Below are 22,639 nucleotides of genomic sequence, written 5' to 3' on the forward strand. Positions count from 1 at the left end.
ATTAGGCTGGTGCCCTCTGAGCCGCAGGGGCCCAGTGAACCGTCCACTCTTCCCTTTGTGAAGAGGGGTGAATTCCCCTCAGGCCACATTCTTGTTTCTGCTGCCTGTTCCCTCCCCTCCTACACAGGGCTCGTCTGGAGGCCTTTTCAGACCACAGTGGGAAGCTGCAGCTCCCCCTCCAGGAGATCATAGACTGGCTGGGTCAGAAGGATGAAGAGTTGTCTGCACAGCTGCCACTCCAGGGAGATGTGCTGTTGGTGCAGCAGGAAAAAGAAACGCATGCGGTATGTTTCCAGATACACACTCCCTAGAGTCCTTCACTCACACACCAGCTAGGATGAGCCCCAGGTTCCTTGGCATAGAACCTGCATACCTGACCTGGCCTGTCTGCACACAACTGTACTTACAGGTCCCGCCGTGACCCATATTTGGGGCCAGTGCACAGGCTGTCACTTGCACCTTTCCCCTTCCCTTATGAGGTGGAGCCAATGTTCTCCTGAAAAGCTCCAGCTTGAATTTTCCCCAATGAATAACAGACAGAATCAGTCCAGTTTAGACAGTGAAGAGGCATTTGCTGTAAATTACAGAAAGTGAATCTGTGTTAAGCAGCATTATAGATTAAATCTTCAAAGAGATCCTAGAACTGGATACTGAGCCTCAGTCACTGACTATTGCTTATCACCTGTTTCCCAACTGGCTACAAGTATCCAGGCTCTCAAACGGACAGATGCCTTTCTTTGGCCATGCTGGTGGGGATTCTGAGATCCAAGAGACCAGGTCGGGTCCTCTGTCTGCCTTTGATTTACAGCTGACACAATGACGGGGATGTGAGAGATCCTTGTTGTGTCATAGCACCTAGCAGCTCGGATTAACCAGTGTTATCCCACCTGAATTTAGGAAAACTCTTACAAGGGACAGTTTCCTCCTCCCTGGACCCACAGTGCAAACTGGCCGTGATCAGAATGCCTCCCTTTTAATAATTCATAGCCCAGAACACACCTGTTTCTTAGACACCATCGATCTACAGAACTTCTCACCAAATCTCTCTCCTCCTTCCATGTGGTGGGATCTTCTTTGAATCCCAGGGCTGTTTCTCCATTAACTTTCCTTTGTACTCTAAAGATGTTCATGTACCATCTTCTCAGGCAGAGCTTCTTTAACATGTCAATTACGTGCTCTGTGCCAGTGGCTCCCTTGTGCACTGGAGTGAGCAATTTACTGCACAGCTCTTAGCTGAGGAAGGGAGCCTTACATTTCTCTAACTCAGTCTTTTCTTGCTGTGCTGTGCCTCCCTTCTACAGGCTTTCATGGAAGAGGTGAAATCTCGGGGCCCATATATTTATTCCATCCTGGAGTCAGCGCAAGCCTTCCTTTCCCAGCACCCATTTGAGGAATTAGAGGAACCAAATTCTGAAAATAAAGGTACGTGGAGCCTCCCACGCTCATCCCCCTCCCTGTCCTCATGTCAGCCTGGCCTCGCTCTCGGACCCTGCATGCTGTCGCTCTAAGAGAAGAGATGAGACCGGGGGGGGTGTGTTGGGTGGGGTGCAACATGGCATTGCGTACTGCAGTGCAGCATGAATGAACTGAACGTGCTGGACCTTAGCACGGTGTAATGGTGGGGTGTCACCTGGCACTGGCACGCCATGTGTCCCCTTGGGTATGCCTGTTCGCAGCACCTGTAAACATAGCTGCCTTGATCTAGCTAGTTCGGGTACCTGCAGCAGCACGAACTTCAGCAGAGGCTGTACAAGCCCGCCTGGGACCCTAGGTCATCACTGTGGTGACTGGCCTGCGCCGAAGCCCATCGCTGCTATTGGCACTAGAGCTAGCTCGAATAAAGCCAGCTCAGGGACGTGCTGCCATCACATCTCCGACGGCCATGGAGACAGATCCTATGTCATGCTACTTTGTGGCAGGACGGGGCACAGCACGCACAGGGTGTGGCACACGCTGCGGACGGTGTAGTGTGTGGCCTGTCCTAGAGAGATGTAACGTGATACATGGGGGCACAGAGCAGTGATTTAATTAGCAGGCCACTTGCCGGCAGAATGAACGCTTCTCCCTGCTCTTCAAATGAGCCGCACCCTTTATATGAAACCATAGCCCCTTCCCTGGGTTCAAACCCAGAGGGACTCTTCTGGCAGCTGCTGGAGGGCTCTCCCTTTTCTTGATGGCTCTGAGGAGTTTCCTGTCTTCTTCCTCCTGCCCCATGCCAAACTGCTGGAAAGGAAGAAGTCCTCTGCCAGCCACGTGCCCTCTCTTGGTGGGGAGCAGGGTACACAAACACTCCCAGCATATGTGTGTAGTCCTGGCAGCTCCTGTGCTTTCCCCACTGATAGGGAGGAGGAGTGAAGTGATCTGGCATGTCTAATAATAGGGCCCTTTTGCTGAGTACTGGGCTCCCAGCTCTTATGGGCACTCAGCTCCGCCACTGACCTGCTTTGTGACCTTGGATAAATCACTTGTGTAAATCAGGAGGGGCTGTTTCTGCCTGCAGAAGGATTTCTGGCATTGGGCCTATTGCCTGTAAAGCATGTCTTTACTCATCCTGTGGAGGAGCCTGTGCCAGGGCACAGCTGCTGCTCTCCCCACTCACCTTGATACCACAGTTGAAGCTATTGGCCGCAGCAATCCTTCAGAGGTCCTTCGTGAGACCTGCAGCTCCTGGCTGTTCAGTCACTGTATCCAATGGAATATGTATGCTGGACCCTGATATGCTGTTAGGCAAGCTCGCTGGAAAATGACCTAGCCTCATGGCCCAAAGCCATCCCTTGTGAGTCCAGGCTGTGATCAGACAGATGTTGGTGGACAGGAAGCTTGTAACTGGCAGCTGGAGAGACTGGGACGGGGCAATGCAGAGTTGGAATGTTGAAAGAGACACAAATCTGAAGATGGAACACAACCGTGGTGAAAGCGATCTGAATGATAGATTGCATGATTCTAAGGAAAGCCAGGAGTGAGACTAAGGACAATCGGCTTAAAAAAAAAAGCAGACTTTAACAAACTCAGAGGCCTGGAGGGAAAGTCCCATGGGAAGAAAATCTAAGGGATAAAGAAGTTCAGGAGAGCTGTCAGTTCCTTCAGGAGACAATATTAAAGGCACAATTGCAAACAATCCTGATACGAAGAAAAGATACAAAGAATAGTAAGAAGCCAATATGGCTCCATCAGAAGCTCTTTAACGACCTGAACATCAAAAAAGAATTCTACAAAAAGTGGAAACCAGGACAACTTGTAAGGATGAATACAAAAGAAGAGCATAAGTGTGTAGGGACAAAAACAGCCTGGCTACATGGGAAATAACTGGCTAGATGGTAGTACTGCTGAAAAGGATCTGGGGGTTATAGTGGATCACAAATTGAATAAGAGTTAGCAAGGTGATGTAATTGCTAAAAAAGCTAATATCATTCTGGGATGTATTAACAGGAGTGTCATACCAGGAGGTAATTGTCCCTCTTTATTCTGCATTGGTGAAGTCTCAGCTGGAGTACTGTGTCCAGTTCTGGATGTCACACTTTAGGAAAGATGTGGACAAATTGGAGAGAGTCCAATGGAGAGCAATAAAAATGGTAAAAGGTTTAGAAAACCTGACCCGCGAGAAAGGATTAAAAAAGCTGGACATTTTTAGTCTTTAGAAAAGAAGAGTGAGGGGGGTGGACCTGATAACAGTTCTCAAATACGGTAAGAGCTGTTATAAAGAAGACTGTGATCAACTGTTCTCCGTGTCCACTGAAAGTAGGACAAAGAAGTAATGGGCTTAATCTGAAGCAAGGGAGGTTTATCTTAGCTATTAGGAAAAACTTTTTAACTATAAGGATAGTTAAGCTCTGGAATAGGCTTCCCAGTGGAATCCCCATCACTGGAGGCTTTTGAGAAGAAGGTTGGACAAATACGTGTCAGGCTGCTCTAGATTTGCTCAGCCCTGCCTCAGTACAGGAGGCTGGACTTGATAACCTGTCGAGTTCCCTTCCAGCCCTCCATTTCTATCATTCTGTGACATATACTGAAATTGTCCTCTTTTTCTCTCTCCGTTCTCTCTGTCCTTTGTTTGTTTCTCCTCTTCCCAATTCTCCCAACTCTCCTCTTCTCTCTTTCTTCCTCTTGTCACCTTGTATCTCTGCCCCCACCCTTGTGTTGGCTATACCAGCTGTGGTCGGGATCTTCTGGTTGTTCACTGTGGCCCTGCTTCTTTGCTTGTAGATGTCTCTCCAAGGCACCGGATCCAGAACATCAGTCGTTTCGTCTGGAAACAGGCGAATGTGGCCAGTGAGCTGTGGGAGAAGCTCACTGCCCGCTGCGTTGACCAGCACCGTCACATTGAACGGACACTGGAGCAGCTGCTGGAGGTCAAGGGGGCCATGGAGGAGCTCAGTGCAACGTTGGACCAGGCCGAGAGTGTGCGAGAAACCTGGGAGCCGATTGGGGACCTCTTCATCGACTCCTTACCAGAGCACATCCAGGCAACCAAGGTACATTTCACCCTATCTTTGTCCCTAAGGGAGACCAGTTGCTTCTCTCCAGGATCTCCTCCAGTAAGACAGCATCATGCAGTCTGATATGATCACTATCCAAACAGGACTGTGCCAAAATTCAGTCCAGATACTGATAAAACCAGAGGGACCAGTTCATCGCTGGTGCAACTCTACTGACTGTGCTAATATGAATTTGGCTCATGATGTCCATAGGGATAGATAATCCTGAGTGGAGAATAGGCTCCTCACTATGTCCTCCATGCACTGTCTGGATAGGACTCTTCTTCTCATTGGCTACTAGTTGGGATCTGATTAGCATCCCAAGCAAGGGACTCAATTCCATCAGTGCTAGTGCATGCATCTCTAGTCTGGCTTTCTGGGTTCCTTCTGCTGCTCTAGCACTCTCAAGAGAAGAGGGTGGAGCAGTGGTGATCCCTCTCTCCCTGGTAATGCCAGCCCTTGGTGTACCCAGTCTGGTATCAGAGCGTTGTTAGGGGTGTTACAGTGAAGAAATAGGGAACTGGCTTGACTGGCTTTTCTCTCTTTCCCACCTTGTTTCTCTTCTCTTTGGGCTGGGGGCTCTAGCTATTTAAAGAGGAACTCTCCCCCGTAAAAGATGGGGTGAAGCTAGTTAATGACCTCGCACACCAGCTTGCTATCTCAGATGTTCATTTGTCCATGGAGAACTCCCGAGCTCTGGAGCAGATCAACACCCGATGGAAGCAGCTGCAGGTAGGAAGGGACAGTGGCAAGGGGGAGAAGTTGGGTGCCCTGTGAACAGTAGTTGGGCATTATGGGAAGGGACTGTCAGAATGCAACAAGGGTAACCGGGGCCACTCTGGGGCCATTTGGTCTGAATGGGTCGTTTCTGAGTGAAAGGGAGATAACAGGCCACTGGGCAGGGAGGTGGTGAGTCTTCAGTGGGACTCTGGAGAACAAAGGCAACATGAGTGACACAGCGCAATGGGGGCTCATGGGGCAGGTTTTCAGCTGGTGTAAATGGGTGCAGCTCCAGTGACTTCAGTGGGGCTACAGTGGGGATCTGGCGTGTGGTGACTGAGAATTAGCTAGGATGGCAAGGGAGGGGAGTGGGCAAGTGGGTTTGGTTGTTGGGAGACAGGAATCCAGGAAGGTGGAGGAGGTGGGGTGGGTATGTGCTGGTAGGAGAAGGTGACCTGGGGTGGCACGTTGCAGTGCTATGTTAGTACATATGCAATGCCTCTTGACTGGTCTAAAAGCTGAAATCCTGGAGAGGTTCACTTTAAGTTCCAGTTTCCCTTTCTCCTAGACCTCGGTTAATGAACGTCTGAAGCAGCTCCAGGATGCCCATCGGGACTTTGGACCAGGTTCCCAGCACTTCCTCTCCAGTACGTGAACAGAACATACCAATATCCCCACCGTCAGATACCCCTGGGCGGGAGAAGCTCAGCACTGTGCAGGTTGCTTTGTACAGTGAAAAACCAGAGGACAGATTCGCACCTGCCTGCCTTTCTTACTGCCTTGGTCACACAAGATCTGCCCTGGAGCCATGTTCCCCTTGGCCTAGCTCTGCCAGGCCACCCCCAATAACCAGCTAGAAAGAGGCACTAACGAGTGACAGTTTCTAAGTGACACATGGCGCTATCCTGGGTGGATAATGCCATGGCACCCTGGGGGTACAGGGTTTAGGGGCTTGTCTACATGCGGCACTCAGGAAAGATAAGACGAATCCACTAAAGTGCGAAGTCATCAGTGAAAGCGCGTTAAGCCCGTGCGGGCGTTCCAATTCAGAAGTGAAGTGGCTTCAATTCCCTATAGGTTAAGCCTCTCTAGAGACCAGCCCTTAAGCAGGAGGCAGCTCTCCAGGGTAACATAGTACGTACTTGCTAACCACGTGGGCCAGTGAGGTGGAATGGTGCCTCTAACACTGAGGTGGTGACACCAGCTGCAAGCAGCTCCCAGGTGACACTTGGGTCTATGCCAAACTCTGTAATCCTGTGGCTCGACAGAGCAAGATGACAGAGGGCAGCGAAGAATCAGCTCCCGTAGCATTCGCCCCGGTGGGTAGGGCGGCGAGAATGCGTGTGTTAATAAGGCTTTTATTTTCCATTGTAAGGTAGGCTGCCATTCCCACATCGCTGAGCTGGCTCTGTCTTGACAGCCTGGTGAGCTCTGCAGTGGAAAGCATTTAGGACAACATTTCCAAACCTGGGCGTCTGATGTTAGGCTCCTAAATAAAAATGGCCTGATGCTCAGAGGCACTGAGCACCCGCAGCTCCTGATGACATTAGTGAGGTTTGTGGGGGCTCATCTCATCTGCGAAGCAGTGCACTTGGCTTGTGTGCCTGCATACGGATTTAGGAGCCAGGCTTAGAAGTGTTTATGCAGTGCCTGTGTCGTGGTGAGCTGATAGGTGTGGTGAAAGGGTTTCCTTGCAGTTATGGCAGGATTCCTACCCCGCTGATCCTTCAGCTTCAGAAAAACAGGCCTCGGCCACTTGAACTAAAGGAGATCTCGAATAACTGTGAGAACGGCCATACTGGGTCAGACCAATGGTCCATCTAGCCAGTATCCTGTCTTCTGACAGTGGCCGGTGCCAGGTGCTTCAGAGGGAATGAATAGAACAGATGATGTTTGAGTGATCCATCCCCCATCATCCACTCCCAGCTTCGGGCAAACAGAGGCTAGGGACGCTCAGAGCATGGGGTTGCATCCCTGCCCATCCTGGCTAATAGCCATTGATGGACCTAACCTCCATGAACTTATCTAGTTCTTTTTTTAACCCTGTTATGCTTTTGGCCTTCACCACATCCCTTGGCAACGATTTCTACAGGTTGACTGTGCGTTGTGTGAAGAAATACTTCCTTTTTACCGTTTTAAACCTGCTGCCTATTAATTTCATTGGGTGACCCCTAGTTCTTGTGTTATGTGAAGGAGTAAATAACCTTTCCTTAATCACTTTCTGCACACCAGTCAAGATTTTATACACCTGTCATATCCCCTTTTAGTTGTCTCTTTTCCAAGCTGAAAAGTCCAGTCTTTTCCATCTGTCCCCATACAGAAGCTGTTCCGTATCCCTAATCATTTTTGTTGCTCTTCTCTGTACCTTTTTTTATTTGAATATATCTTTTTTTGAGATTGGGCCACCAGATCTGCATGCAGTGTTCAAGATGCGGGCATACAATGGCTTTATATAGAGGCATAATGATATTTTCTGTCTTTTATTATCTATCGAGTCTTAATGTTTCCTAACATTCTGTTAGCTTTTTTGACTGCTGCTGCAGATTGAGAAGGTGTTTTCAGACAACTATTCACAATGACTCCAAAATCTCTTTCTTGAATGATAACAGATAATTTAGACCCCATCATTTTGTCTGTACAGTTCGGATTGTTTTCCAAAGTGCATTACTTTGCATTTATCAACATTAAATTTCATCTTCCATTTTGTTGCCCAGTCACCCTTTTTTGTGAGATCCCTTTATCACTCTTCACAGTCTGCTTTGAACTTAACTAAAAAAGCAGGTGTCTCATACTCTGTGGCCCAAATATTAGCAAGTAGGAGCACACCCTCGGACACCCAAATCCAGGGCAGTACACCCACCCACACTGATGCACGTTGGGGTCTCAAGGATGGACCTTGTGTAATGAAGGATTTCACTGACCAGTGACCTAAGGCAATGGCAGGGTCCCAGTGGCATTCCTGTCCATAGCCAACTGTGGAAGTGGGGTGAGGCTGGGGACACAGAGACAGTTACTCCATCTCTGTGTTCACCGTGCAGGTAGAGCCGTGTCCCTGGCCCCACCCCACCTGTAAGCTGCAATCTTTCATCAGAGAGAAGTTTGACTGACAGGAGCGTCTGACGTTGCTTTAACCTTCATGTCTGTCTCTCTTTGCAGCCTCTGTCCAGGTTCCCTGGGAACGAGCAATTTCACCCAATAAAGTGCCATACTACATCAAGTGAGTGTATGCTTAGAGGCTGGAAGAGTGGCTGATCTCTCTGTATCCCCTTCCTAGGCTCTCTGTCTGTCTTCCATCCCCTGTGTGACTTTCCCAGTCACCTCTGATAAGGTCTACATGGTCTTGATGGGGTAAAACACAAATCCAGTCCATTCCAGAACCTCCTGCGGTGAGCTCAACGCCTTCCAATCCCACCGGACACAGTCCACGTGGTCCTTTTCCCTGTGCGCAGATCTGTAGTCTCAGTGCAGACTGTTCAATTTCTGGTGTAAGCAGTAACCTAGCTGAGTCCCACGCTCAGCTGTGGTTGAGGCAAGAGATATGTTCCCTTGTGCCATTCCCAGCTCTGGGAACTCTCAGTAGGCTTTGCAGAGGGGACATTAAGGAGGTTGTCCAGGGGGTAGTTTGGCAAGTGCTGCTGTTCAGCAGGTGTTGGGGCACTGGAGAGTAGGGGGTGGCTTTTGTAGGAGGGAGGCCCCTAGCAGTCAGCCCTCAAGAGGTGGGGCTGGGGGTGAAATTACCAGTGACGTGAGAATAAGTGAGGTGAATGGAAAGCTTATCACTCCTGACCCCATCGGGGTGGAGCCCTGCCTCTGAATGCACCACAGCCTGTGTACACTGGGAATCCGTGGATATTACCGTCCCCCAGTAAGAAGAGCCTGTGGGATCTCTCTCTGTGCCATTATGCTGAGATGGGAGAACGGGACCATCAGGTGATGGGCAATGTCCTGTGGGCATATGCTGCCTGGTTTGGGGCCAGAGGGAGTTCCTATCCGGGAAGTGCAGCACAGACGTTGGGGACCTTTGTAATGAAAAAGGGATAATGGCCACCTGTGCCCATCTGTCCGTTCACATGTCTGCCAGTTAATTTCCAGGGTTAATGATTTGGTTCCCTTCTTTTTTCAGCCACCAGGCTCAGACAACGTGCTGGGACCACCCCAAGATGACAGAGTTATACCAAACACTAGGTAAGAGCAGCTCTAGGTACCTCCCTCGGGGAGCCACCGCATGACCCAATAGAGAGCACTGATTCACGCAGCCTATCCTTCCCATGTCCTTTGTACCACAGGGCTCAGCGCAATCACCCACTGCACCCTGCCAAGGGGAAGAACACCTTGTGCTTAGCTCCCCTGATATAATGGGATCTAGAGTCTGCAGAGATCTGGTGTGATTCTGTGCTGTCTTCTGTCATGCTCCTCCTCCACTCTGTCCATAAGGGAGGGCTGTTCCTTTTGTGTGCTGGAGCTGACACAGCATCCTTTGGCTTGGATTCTGGGCTAATTCAAAGGGCCTTGTCCCCTGCCAAATCTGTGACTGGCAGGTGCTGAGTATGAAGATGCACAGGCCACAGTTATATTCTATGCTCTCACGTTGTTTTGCAGCTGATTTGAACAACATCAAATTCTCTGCTTATCGGACAGCCATGAAGCTGCGCCGTGTCCAGAAAGCTCTGCGATGTGAGTACCATACGCTGTCCTTGCCCCTCCTGTCCTGCTCTGGGGAGCCTTTCAGTGCTTACAAGGAGAGGCTGGAGTGGAGTAAGTGATTGGGGTTTGGTTTGGTTTGGTTTGGTTTGGTTTGGTTCGGTTCGATGGGACTGTCTGATCCATTTAGACAATTACGTTAAAGATAGGGTCAGGTCCTACCCTCATCTTGGAGCCCCTGTGGTTCTTGTGGATTTTCAGTCCCATTTTCCTTTGCTTTCATGTCTTTTTCTTTCTGACATTGCTGTCAAAGGTACACACAAAGGGGGAAACTGACTCACAAAATGCTCCCCAATGGCCAGAGTAAACTCACAGAACAAATTGAGAGATTGTTTTCCTCTGATCTTTCAATGACTGGGAATCTTAGCTGTTACCTGTCACAACAGTAGGGGAAAGAATGTCAGACAGAAGGGTGGCTTTTAAATAGATGGTGGCCCTTTGATTATGTACTTTTTGTTGGGTTTGGGTCCTCAAAGAAAGTGTCCATCCCTCTCCTCTCCGTTCTGACCTGTAACATTTGCTTCCCCTGTTCTCTCCTCCTCCAATGCCTCCCCTCTGGCTTCTGATTTCTCTGCCCCTGGCCCGCTCAGTGGACCTGGTGACTCTAGCCACAGCCTTGGAAATCTTTAACGAGCACGAGCTGCAGCCCAGCGATCGTGTGATGGACGTGGTGGAGGTCATCCACTGCCTGACTGCCCTCTACGAGCGGCTGGAGGAGGAGAGGGGCATTCTGGTCAATGTTCCGCTCTGCGTGGACATGAGTCTCAACTGGCTTCTCAACGTTTTCGACAGGTATCTGCTCTCTGCCGGCCTGACTCCTTTCAGAGCTGTACAGTTGGTGCTGCCGGCGCCCGCGCACTGCCTGGGTACTGCATGGAGGGGAGCCTCGCTGCTGGAGCTCCGGCGGGTACTGCCAGGGCAGTGCTGCACGGAAGCTCGCGCTGCCAGGGGCTGGGATCCAGCTGGCATAGGTGGGGCACTGCTGTGAAGAAGCTGGCATTGCAGTGGTCCAGTTGGCGTTGCTGGGAGGAAGCTCACGCTGCTGAACTCCCAGCAGGCACTGACTGGACTCTGTTAAGAAAATAACCTCCATAGAAGAGCGAGGGAGAGGCTCAGCGTTCTGCCGTTCTGTTTTTCAGTGGTCGCAGTGGCAAGATGCGAGCGCTGTCCTTCAAGACTGGCATCGCATGTCTGTGTGGCACGGAGGTGAAGGAGAAATTCCAGTGTGAGTCACCACCCGGGTCCTTGGAGTAACTAGGTCAAAGCAGGGAGGCTTCCAGGCTTTGTAAAATTTCTGGGCAAGGAGGCCTGCCGGGTGGGAGCAGAGAGAGGCAGCCCTCCTACTATGACTAATCTCTGCATAATGACTGCCCCTTTCTCAGAATCCCACACCTTCTAATTCAGGAGGCTGGGGTTACAGTGCTGCAGTGAAAATATAGACACACACACAGGTGAGCTCATCAGCTCAGCTGTGACAAAGGGTCAATCTCAGGGTTAAAGCTCCAAGCCTGGCCTCATCTTCCTTCTCCTGCTCCCCTTCCCCTCTTGCCCCAATAAAGCAGCATCCCCAGCCAAAGAGGGGGAGGGGTTCATTCCAGCATCTGCATGGCTGTAATGGGAGTGTCTGTGCTGTTGGTCTCTCACCCTTGTTCTCCTGGTTGCTGTGGTGCTCGGCCATCTCCCGGCAGATCTCTTTGGCCAGGTGGCGAATCCCGGCGGTCTGTGCAACCAGCGGCACCTCAGCATCCTGTTGCATGAGGCCATCCAGGTTCCGCGCCAGCTGGGGGAGGTGGCGGCGTTTGGGGGCAGCAACGTGGAACCCAGTGTCCGCAGCTGCTTCCGCTTCGTAAGTAACGTCAGCGGCAGTGCGTCCTTTTGCCTTTTCCCTTCCCAGGGGGTCTGTCCAATGGGCAGGGAGGCAGCGGCAGCACTGGGAACAGCTGTGGGGGAGATCAGTGTGGGAGCTACCTCATGTAATGCACACGCCTTCTCTGGAGTGGGCATGGGGCCAGCTCAGCAGGGAGAGGGGTAAGGATGGGGGATGGAACAGGAGCTGCCCCAGGTGCTGGCTAGCAGAGATCTCTGCCTTGCTCTATGCTTGGAGCCATGATGGTATTTCACACGGTGAACCACTCCTCTTTCCTTAGAGTAACGGGAAGCCCGTGATCGAGGTCATCCAGTTCCTGGAATGGGCCAACCTGGAGCCACAGTCCATGGTGTGGCTGGCTGTCCTGCACAGAGTGACCATTGCTGAGCAGGTGAAGCACCAAACCAAGTGCTCTGTCTGCAGACAGTGTCCCATCAAAGGCTTCAGGTATGGAGAGCCGTCCCTGCAGGCTGTCGAGACTCAAGGGGAACGCCCCAGGAGCCAGTGATAGTGGGGGAATCTCCCCCAAGTGCTAGACAAAAATCTCATGGCAGAGACTTCATCTCCCGGCCTCGATGGAAAGTGGGTGACGGTGGAGCCCTATGTGGTGCCGGGCCGGGGAGTGGGACGTCAGCCCTGTCCCATGGCAGGCGTCTGCTGGAACCTGGCTCAGGGTGGGAGTGACTGAAAGCTGACCCAGCTGTCGCGCATTCTTGGCCTCTGGGAAATGACTTGATAGACACGTGTCCCCCAGACAGAGGCCATCACAAGCCACCAACTGCTGGCACTAATGGGACCCCTGGCTGGCTACCTTGGCAGGGAGACCAAGGACCATGTGAGGAGGCTGAGCTGCTTTCCCACGCCAACGGGTGGTCTCTCGAGGGAGGGTGGAGGCCTGTTGGCAGGACTGAGGGAAGCTTGTGCTGCTCCTGCCTGCCACAGCCACACCAAACATGTTCAAATAAAAAGGATGAGCTGGGGTCCTGGGGCAGGGGTTAGTTGACTCCGTATAGGCTGTGGCCATTCTGGAGGTGTTACTGGCTGGCCTCAACCAGCGGGGGCCGTGGTGAGCTGGAAAGGCCATTTGCCTGAGGCATGCAGTAGGTTTTAGATATGATCTATGACCTCCACGTCTGGGGCATTCGTACCAGCAGTGCCTCAAACAGGTACTGCCACAAATATCAAATGGACCCGACCCTCTGTCCTCAGTAGGAAGAGTGAGAGGGAGGGAGCTTGCTGGCTTCTGGGGACAGCAAATGGGTCAGCGCCTCTGAGCCCAGGCTTTAGATTCAGTGATGTACAAGGGAAACTGGAGCTGCTGTGACCTGTAATGGGCACATGGTGTGAGCCAGAGAGATCCCTGCAGAGACCCTCCTTTGAGATAATGCATCACAGATTGGTGCTGTGTCTCTAACTCCTCTTCATCTTCCCAGGTACCGCAGCCTGAAGCAGTTCAACGTGGATATCTGTCAGACCTGCTTCCTGACGGGCCGGGCCAGCAAGGGGAACAAGCTCCACTATCCGATCATGGAGTACTATACCCCGGTGAGGAGCTGGGGCGTGCTGAGCACTCGCTGTCTCCCGGGGCTCAGGAGCCAGAGGCAGACAGCCTCTGGTATTGCAGGGAACACTTCATTCAGTGCTGTGCGCCCCTCCTGCTGTCTAGCCTTGTGCGCTGCCAGAAATGGCTTAGCTGATGCTTTGTTCAACTCTGCCTGTGCGTGACGGAAGCTGCCTGCACAATTGTGTTTTGCAGATTACGAAGCTGTAGCAGCAAACGCAGGCTCTGCCACTCCTAAACTGTTCATGTGAAGTGCAGAGACAGTCCCCGAGATGGTGCATGTTGGCATGTGCTTGCATTGTGTGTGTGACATGCCTCGCTCCTCTGATTCCATATGCAGCTCTTCCCTGCTCATTGTCCAGTTCTTGCATGCACGTGTGGCCTTTGCTGTGAAAACTTTCTCTGACTTGGGGGATTTCTTTCCTCTAGATGCCCCCATCCCTTACTCACTAGAGCTCTGGTGTGTCTGTTTCACTGCAGACCACATCTAGTGAAAACATGAGGGACTTTGCTACGACCCTAAAAAACAAGTTCCGGTCCAAGCAGTACTTCAGCAAGCATCCACAGAGAGGCTACTTGCCCGTCCAGTCTGTGTTGGAGGCTGACTTCACTGAGACGTGAGTGCTGCCGTACCAACCCTCCCTGTCTGACACTCCCTCCACCCAGGCCTGCCTTTGAGTTTGGAGGGGAGGGGAGGGGAGGGGAAACTCAATTCAAATGGAAATGCCTGCCCTGCAGGGCACCCTGCAGGGTGAAGAGGGTTCAGGTTTCACTCTAGACGAGGCTGGATTGGTGTCTAGGCCTTGGAAGAAGACCTGGGATTCCCATCACCCTCCCTAGATGGAAGGTTTGGTGGTGATGCTGCTTCCTCTTCCTATCTAACCCACATGGAAGTGAAGATTCTCCAGACTGTCCCTCGCTCTCCTAGACCCAGATGGGACCAGGACAGCATCTCCTAGCCAGACGGCAGAGTGAGGAACCATGAAACCTCACTGGCCTGTGTTTGTGTCTTCCAGACCGGCCTCCTCCCCGATGTTACCGCATGCCGATACTCACTCCCGGATCGAACACTTTGCCAGCAGGTACCACACACCGGCACAGGGGGCCCCGGGAGGGGGCGCTGTGGGACGTCATTCTGGCACTGCAGCCAGGGTCAGTCTGGGACACCCTATGTCTGCCTTGTGTGTAGCCTCCGCTTTGCAGTTTGCAGGGAGGAGAGCACTCGGGGTTGAGTAATGCAGCGATCCAAGTGCCCCAATCCCCTCACACACTCCTCTGTTGGGCTTTCCATGTGGACACGCACGACAGTCACTTCACAGGCAGGGATCATGGCTAACATTGACTCATGTCAGCTCCAAAACATGGATCCCTCATCCCGGGAGGGGAAGAAGGGCACTGGCCCAGCTCCAGGGACCTCCTTTGGAGTGGGATGCCCAGATGGGCTAATCTGCAGTGGGATGTGACCCTTATGTTTCTACAGGACCTTTATTTTCATTCAAGAACTTTGAATTTGAAGAAGAGCCCCGCTACGCTTCAACAGTTCCCCTAAGAGACAAGCTAAACGCCTGTCAGAGCCAGTCGTACCCTCGCCCAACTCACTCAGGGCTTTTGTTCCCAGCTACTTCATGGCTCCCAATCCGTAAAGCATTGCTCCGCTCACCCCCCTGTGAGACAGGGACGTGCTATCGTCCCCATGGCACAGATGGGGAACTGAGCCACAGAGACGAGGGCCCAGATACACAAAGGTTTTTAGGCTTCAACTTCCATTTAAATCAATGATTTAGAAGCATAAATACCTGTGGGGATCTGGGCCTGCATGTGGGAGGGCTCACCTCCCGTAGGACAATCTACCCATGTTTACAATTCCCTTCTATGAAGGACAGAAATGTTTAGAACAAAAAGAAAAGGTGACAGGGACACTGGGGGCAAAACAGCTGGGAAAATGTGTAGTCCAGCCCTCTGCAGGAGACCCTAGGAACTGTGGGTGTATAGAACATAGAGAAGTATTGACTGGTTCCCCTGGCACATAATAAGTTATTACTAATAACAGTTTTGTTTCCCCAGGCTCGCAGAGATGGAAAGCCAGAACTGTTCCTTGTTTAATGACAGCTTGTCCCCAGACGATAGCCTGTGAGTTGATGCATCCATCTATATTCTGAGTGTATTTCTCTGCATTGCTTGCATAGGGAAATATACTGAAGCTGTCTGTCTGTCAGGGGCATGCGAGAAGCTGCTCCTTTATTATCTATCCTGCCTTAGCTGTGATGCGTAATCACCCTCTGTAACCAGGAATAGAACTCAGGAGTTCAATTCCCCTGCTGTAAGCAGTACAGAACCAGCTTCTCTTGTACAAAAACTCATCCCTGTGGCTGTTCTTTCCTCTCGGCACCTGGCATCGATGCTCCCACCGCTGGAGTTCCCTCGCTGATCTCCTCCTCCTGGTGTTTTGTGACAGGGATGAGGATCAGTACCTGCTTCGTCACTCCAGCCCAATCACAGACAGAGAGCCGGTGTGCGGCCCGAAGGTTGAGGACAGCCTCCACACGGAAGATAAGGGGGAGCTGGAGAAAATCCTGGCCCACTTAGAGGATGAGAACAGGTATGTGTGTGGTGAAAAGCCCTAGCTAGAGGTTGGTTCAGAGGGGAAAGGAGCCAGAGAATACTCTTAGCCTGTTTGCCAAGTGCTGGACGAGCAGACGAAGTTTCAGAGAGGAGCCGCGGAAATGATTGCAGGGGCTGGGGGGGGAGGAGGAATGACTGATGGAGAGGGATGTAAAGAGCCCGATATGTTTAGCTTGATGGAGACGTGAGCGCTATCTGCAGTGTTGGAAGGAGTCTGTATACATCACAGAGCTGCATTATTTAACTCCGTTAAGCATAACTTGGAGTAATGGGGTGACGTGGAGGAAGAGGAAGGACTATTAATGAAACTTCTTGGGAATGAGAGGTATGAAAGTGGCACAGTCTCCCACGGGAAGTGGCAGGAGCCCTGTTATCTGGGACATCTAAAGCAAGTCTGGAAACTGTTCTGCAGGGAGCAATGTTGCCCTGACCTGGGGACTAGCTGAACAAGCCATTGCAGGCCTCTTCCATCTCTCATTTCTTTTATTTGTCACCATGGCTGCACAGCGATGGCCCATGCACTGAGGAGCTGGGTTCAGGAGGAGGCTCTTTCCCAGAGCTGAGATCTCTGTCTCCTGCAAATTTGTTTCATTGCTGACATGTTTAGGAAACTGTTGGGAACTGGTGCAGAATGGGGGGCAGGCGTCGACTTGGTGCCACGCAGAGAATTCAGGGCAACACTGGTTCCTGAACAATCAGACAAACCTGTTCGTAAGAAATCAGGCCAGCAGGGCTTTCTCGGTGACAGGTTGCCCATCCCAAGCTGCGGATGGGGCCGGTTCAGGGATTCCCTCGAAGCTGGTAGAGTCACTGCTTTGATCCTGACTGTCCCTTGGATAGGATCCTCCAAGGAGAGCTGAGACGTCTGAAATGGCAGCACGATGAGGCAGTGGAGTCTCCCGCTGTGGCAGAGGCTGAATCAGCCCAAGACCCACATAACGATGAGCTCCTGGCTGAGGCACGGATCCTTCGGCAACACAAGAGCCGCCTGGAGACCCGAATGCAGATCCTGGAGGATCATAACAAGCAGCTGGAGTCCCAGCTGCACCGCCTGAGAGAGCTGTTACTACAGGTATCTTACGGGGGGAGCAGGGGAGCGGGATGCAGAACCCAGTATCTTAAAGGGCTTTGGTCTGATGGGGCTGGAGGAGGAGCTGTAACACCCCAGGAGGGGTGGGGGGGAGGCTGATGTGGGTGGCAGGTGCTGGTAATGGATGTGCAAAGGTTGCAGGCCAAGGTCAACGATGGAGGAACACGAAAACGGAGCAGCAGAAAACTTTTATAAAGTCTCCTTTCTCTTTCCAGCCTCCAACAGATTTGGACATCAATGGCTCTGCGGCCTCTTCTGTAGCTTCCTCCCCCCATCCGTCCGAGGAAAGTCATCCCAGGGAGAAGGAGCACAACACCCCTGACACCGAAGCTGCAGGTGAGGCTCTGGAGCTGGGCCTCAGCCCCATTCATTGTGATGTGCCAAGGGGTGGGTGGATCGTTGTGGTACAGGAAAGGCCCATTCATCTACTGTTCAGAGTGGAGAGCTGAAGTACCTGGTGCACTCGGCCCCTCTGCTGTCACCAGCCCCTCACCTTCCTGGTCTGCCCTGCTGTGAAACGCAGAGCTTTGCTTTTGAGGACTCCCCAGCCCTCTGCTTTATGAGCCGCCCTGCACTGCCTCACCCTGTCTGCAGTGCTGCCAGTCCCTGCCTGTCTCCTGATCACGCTGCCCTGCCCTGTGGATCTAGTCTGCTTGGTATCCGTCCGGAGTTAAATCTCTGAAAGATGCCCTATAATCACAGCTTTGCCTTTTCTCCTCCCCTCCCATTCCCCAGATGAGGTGGAGACGAGGGCACGGGATGTCAGTCTGTGTTTGGAGGACATCATGGAGAAGCTGAGGAGTGCCTTCCCCAATTCCCAAGGTACTGGAGTGAAATCCCCTGCGCTGGTTTCTTTCTCCTCTCTGAAATGAGTGTCTTGCTTGGCTCAAATGAAGCCCAAACCCTCGTTCAGCCAATCCTGCAACAATTGAGTCCCAGCAGTCACCGACTGCCAAAAAGCTGCTTGGACTTCATGCTGTGGCATAGATTTCAGGAAGGAGGCATTCCCCCTAACTTTGGAAGAGCTCAGCAACTGCTGAGAACTGCAGCCTTTGGCCCGCCCTCAAAGCTCTGTCCCAGGTGAATGCAATCAGACATACGGGCGGCCCTCTGCCCAGGAGAGAGGCATCAGTCGGAGGAGCCCTGTGCTCCAGGTTTCTGCCGCTGCTGCTGAAGAGGGATGCACCTGATTCCGTCCGGTTCCTAGTATCACTAAATCTGATCACCTCGAGCCAACTCCCCTCTCTATCCCAGCCTGGAGCCACAACCCCTCGCCCTACTGAGGTGGCGGGGCAAAGACCAGACCCCTTTACATATCTGAAGTGATCACTCATGTCCTCCTCGTTGCCCAGAAAAAGCCCATTCTCAGCTGGGTATGTTTAGTAGCTGAATTCCCCTGACTGGCCCACTCTCTTCTTGCAGCACTGGTCTTCAGACGGGGCTTGGCCTTTAGCACCTCTAGCACAGGGCTATTGCTTGAGCAGCTTCTTTACTAGCTACTGGACATGGCTGCTCTTTTAATCTAATGTTATCACTCCGTAATCATCCATGTGACCCTCCTTCCCTGCCCTAGCACAATGGACCCAGGCGTTCCTGTGCATGTGCTGGGGAGAACAGCAGGGGAGAACTCTCTGGCTAACCTCTTGGCTTTTCTTTCAGGTATGACCTCCCTTATCTAACACCTCCGGCGGGTAAGAGGCTTTGTCTAACCAGCTTCTTGGCAGCTTTCCTCCCCCTTCTCTCACCGTCACACTCCTCCTGGGATGGGCCTCCCTCAGTCCCTCTTGGGGGCACGCCGATGCTCAGCCACGTCAGAAGATCTCAGGGGAACTCCCTCAGGCCACGTGGGAATGTGACTGCAGGCTCTTTGATGTGCTGGCTGGAGCCATCCTGAGGACCAGCTCGTTCTGACCTAGTGCTCTGGGGTCTGGATTTAAGGAACTCTATAAAACATTCAAAAGAAACCCCGGGAACTGAAACCCTGTGATGGTGTTGGACATGAAACACAGGCAGAGGCTTCTCCCTCTCCCTCATTGGTCACAAACCGTCACCCTCCTTGTGACTGATGCAAATCAGGTAAGGAGAGAGCCTACAGGGGATGGCAGAGCCAGCCCAGCCTTGGCCCACTTAGGCTGGGGGTGGTGCTTCTGCTCCCGGGCGGCCTCCCGCTGGGCACCAGGCAGCCGACTGAACAGACAACAGCCTCCAAGTATCTATTTTTAAAACCTCTTTTTTTAGTTGCCGAAGGCTGCGAGTCTGAGGAACTGAACTCTGTCCAATTGCCTGGTACCCCGGGATCTCCGGGTCCTGTCTGGGTTGCTTGCCCAGTGGGAACAATGCAGGAGGGTGAAAGGGGGAAGTGAGGAGTCAATAATACAGCTTCAGCCCAGCTAGTAGCCTTATCTGGAGAGGAGCTTTATAACAGAGAGTCTTATCATTTAATTGTCCATATATACACACAGACACACACATATATATATATATAATTCACGCATTAAATTCTAATACTGTGTTCAGTGTTAATTTCCGCCTCACTGTTTGGTTCTAGCATCTGCTTTTGTGGGGACAGCACCTTCTGTGCTATCATTTACTCTTACCACTTCCTGTCAGAGGCATGGTTTGTGCTGCCCTGGCCTAGAAACTCCCTGTAGGTGATCTCAGCGCAGTGGGGTTGGCTAGTGCCACTAGCATGCTAATCCAGGGTTCGTTTCCCTTCCGAGCTGTCTGTTCCAGCCCCAACTTGGTGTTAGGGTGACAGTGTCCCTGCCCATCGTTCAACAAGGGGCCCCAGCTCCTCCTGAGATGGCCAATTCAACTAAATAAAACAGCTGGCCCTGCTTCCATCAGATGAATTCCGAAACACCGGAAATGGGGGATTATCCCAGCAACCAAGACATGTGCCTTGTGCGTTCCTCATGTTCTTCTCTCTTGAGGCCATTGGAGGCTTTAGCTCTGGTCCCGTGGCCACTCACCAACTTTGTGGTGTCCATAGAGCAGGCTCTCCTCCAGCTGATAGGCAAATGTGTTCCTTTTCTTCCAGGGGTGCTGAAGAAGAAATGAGCGAGCTCACATATCTTGGTGACACTGAGTCATTGTGATGTATCAGGACATCACGTTGCATTGTGACATGATGTTGTGAGGCAGTGGCACCAGGCAGTGCAATATCAGGAAGGAGAAGGAGCTGTGCTCCGGTGAGCTCCATCATGCTTCTGAAATCTTTCCCCCTTTATCTGGAGCTAGGGCCCATAGACCATTTGCTGTAATCCAGGGAGCTGTTTGGTTTGGGAGGCCAGAGGATACACCTGGAGTCTCTCCTTAAATGAGGGAACTATTTGGCATGGGGTGTGTGTGTGTGTCTGTGTGTGCGCGTGTGTGCGCAAAGCTTGTGTTGCAAGCATGCAGGATTGCATTGTGCCTTGTAGCGTAGCAGCGTGTTCTCTTGAACGCCCAGATCTGGAAGGCTTCAGAAAGCTGTCTGTCTGGGACAAAGTGTTGCGGTTGAGAAGCTGCAGGGCTGTGACATGTTCTCCAGTGGGAGTGGGGTGGAATGTTCTCTCGGGGAGGTCGAGAGAAGGTTGTGTGTTGGAGGCAAGGAGACTGCGATGCGGGAGAGGCGGAATAGGAAGTTTTGTGAAGAACAACTTGGAATGTCATATGCAGACTGTGGATGTGGGGGCTGCTGCGTTCTCCAAAGCAGATGCCATGAAGCGTTCTATCTGGGGAACTCATTACAGAACTGCAGAGTCGAAATAGCCTGTGTGGTAGCTGAAGCTGTGTATCAGAAAAGTTCTGGCTTGCATTGTCGTTTGCTCTTGTGTATTGAACTATTGTGTGAACTGCGTTGTTAGGATTGCTGTGGTGTGGTTTGGCTTGGTAGGATGGCTGCAGTGTGGTGGGCTGAAGGCGCTCCAGAGTGGTGGTGGTAGGTTTGAGGTAGTGCACTGTCTCTTGGAGGTTCTGTGTACTATTGACTTTTGTGATGGTATGTTGTGTAGTGGAAGTGTAGTGCTGTGGGTCTTGTTTGGTACAGCACGTTGTGGATTATGTGGCGTGAGGCTTGCTGTAGTACACTGTATATTGTGCATAGGGTTTGCTGTGATCTGTGATGTTGTGTAGTAAAGTTCTTGTGAATTTCCATTAGTTGCACTGTGACTTGCTATCCTGAAGCGCTGTAGCTTGTTAGGATTGCTCTAGCATGCTTTGTGCTGGAGGCGCTGTGGATTGTGGTATCAGTATGTGGTGCAGTAGGTTTACTGTGTATTGCATAGTGAAACCTGGTGGCTTGTCCTGTATTAGGGCAGCTGTGGCTTGTGTGTTAGGAGCGACACAGAATGTTCTCTCGGTGCTGCAGCCCATTCCCTGCCAGGAAGGTTTTCAGTAGAAGCACGGGAGTGACTCGTGCATGGCATTGGCCAGGAGGAGCCCGTTTCACTGCAGACACAATCTTGAAAGTTTGGTGTTTTGGGATCAGTGCAGGACACTCTGGCCGTGTGATGCTGCTGGAGGCTGGGGTGACCTTCCAGACTGCCTGAGACGCACAGATCCCGACAAAGCGAGAGCATCCCACAGGAGCGCCTCTGTTCCCGGGGCAGCCTGCAGTTGCTGCTCCCCAGACGAATCGCTACATGCCTTGCCCCTGTTGGGAATCTCCCCAACCCATGTCAGGCTCCGTGCTGGTCCCCCTGGCTCCAGTCCATCAGGAAGGAGCAGCCTCGGATTCATCCAAATCAAACTTGCATTTTTCCCTCTAGGCAGATGCCAGGAGAAAAGGAGAGGAAAACTCTGTGGCACCTTTTCCCTCCCAGTCAGGCCCTAAGGGAGAGGTGCAAGTGCAGACAGGTGGTGTTCATCTCATCTGCTTTACAACCCATGCAGTACAGACATGAACCACTTAGCCCTAGTGCTACAAGAGCCAGGAAGGGTTTGTTCCTACAATGGTCTGTGGCTTCCGAGGCTGCCTGCCCCATGGAGACACTGGCAGAAGGCCCTGCTGCAGTGATGATTGGAGGCCACTGTTATGAGCTGCGGGGTGGGGAGGAGATGGCATCCCGTGCTAGCATACTGGAAAAGGGTTAGCAGAGATATCGGTTCGCCTCTGGAAGGCGAGACTGGGACGTGGCTAAGAATGAAAGAGAGAGGGAAGACGAAGGCAAAGCCGCCTCTGAGAACATGTGCAGAGGCCAGGGCCTTCTCGTCTCCCTGACTAGCTACTGCTATGGTTTAGAGCAGTGCGCGGCATGGCCAGTGACTGAGCTGCACAGTTTAAGGCTCCACCACTCTTCCGGCTTGCTACTCTTGTTTATCCCAAGTCACCAACACCACTCCGCCTCCACACACTAAACCAAACAACCGGAATTAGACCGAGTAACACTGGACCCTGGGCTATGATGCGCCACAGGCGGAGAACAGGAGGGACTGAGGTGCACCAGTGCCCGAGGCCCCTGCGGTGGCAAGGAAATGATTAAATGAGAGAAACCCAGATAATCCTGGCACATGACCCACACCCACTGGAAATACCCCAAGGGCACTGCCCATCTGAGTGCCAGAGTTAGCGTCCTAGTGATCCATCTGAACATGAAATGATTGATCGTTATTGACAGTGC

At 52.0% G+C, this 22,639-nt stretch overlaps 1 protein-coding gene across 2 annotated transcripts in view; it reads left to right on the top strand.

Moving 5' to 3' along the window:
- DRP2 (dystrophin related protein 2) overlaps positions 1 to 19,515 on the top strand; it is a 32,434-nt gene extending 12,919 nt beyond the window's left edge. Inside the window, exons 3-23 of one of the 2 annotated variants that reach the window (XM_067549763.1) lie at positions 128 to 284; positions 1,302 to 1,422; positions 4,204 to 4,472; positions 5,061 to 5,207; positions 5,764 to 5,842; positions 8,352 to 8,412; positions 9,319 to 9,380; positions 9,795 to 9,869; positions 10,487 to 10,688; positions 11,036 to 11,121; positions 11,585 to 11,742; positions 12,044 to 12,210; positions 13,197 to 13,308; positions 13,805 to 13,941; positions 14,341 to 14,406; positions 15,389 to 15,454; positions 15,780 to 15,923; positions 16,787 to 17,018; positions 17,252 to 17,372; positions 17,772 to 17,858; positions 18,696 to 19,515. In XM_067549763.1, the coding sequence (XP_067405864.1) occupies positions 128 to 284; positions 1,302 to 1,422; positions 4,204 to 4,472; positions 5,061 to 5,207; positions 5,764 to 5,842; positions 8,352 to 8,412; positions 9,319 to 9,380; positions 9,795 to 9,869; positions 10,487 to 10,688; positions 11,036 to 11,121; positions 11,585 to 11,742; positions 12,044 to 12,210; positions 13,197 to 13,308; positions 13,805 to 13,941; positions 14,341 to 14,406; positions 15,389 to 15,454; positions 15,780 to 15,923; positions 16,787 to 17,018; positions 17,252 to 17,372; positions 17,772 to 17,858; positions 18,696 to 18,715 (2,569 nt within the window). In that variant the 3' untranslated portion in view covers positions 18,716 to 19,515. Of the gene's footprint in view, positions 1 to 127; positions 285 to 1,301; positions 1,423 to 4,203; positions 4,473 to 5,060; positions 5,208 to 5,763; positions 5,843 to 8,351; positions 8,413 to 9,318; positions 9,381 to 9,794; positions 9,870 to 10,486; positions 10,689 to 11,035; positions 11,122 to 11,584; positions 11,743 to 12,043; positions 12,211 to 13,196; positions 13,309 to 13,804; positions 13,942 to 14,340; positions 14,407 to 15,388; positions 15,455 to 15,779; positions 15,924 to 16,786; positions 17,019 to 17,251; positions 17,373 to 17,771; positions 17,909 to 18,695 lie in introns of those variants that run through there. The other variant, XM_067549762.1, reaches the window with a different exon arrangement.
- The last annotated feature ends 3,124 nt before the right edge of the window (positions 19,516 to 22,639 follow it).

This window comes from Emydura macquarii, unplaced genomic scaffold, assembly GCF_026122565.2.
Source record: "Emydura macquarii macquarii isolate MOO-44397 ecotype Brisbane River unplaced genomic scaffold, CSIRO-AGI_Emac_v2 contig_1253, whole genome shotgun sequence".
Taxonomy (NCBI): domain Eukaryota; kingdom Metazoa; phylum Chordata; order Testudines; family Chelidae; genus Emydura; species Emydura macquarii.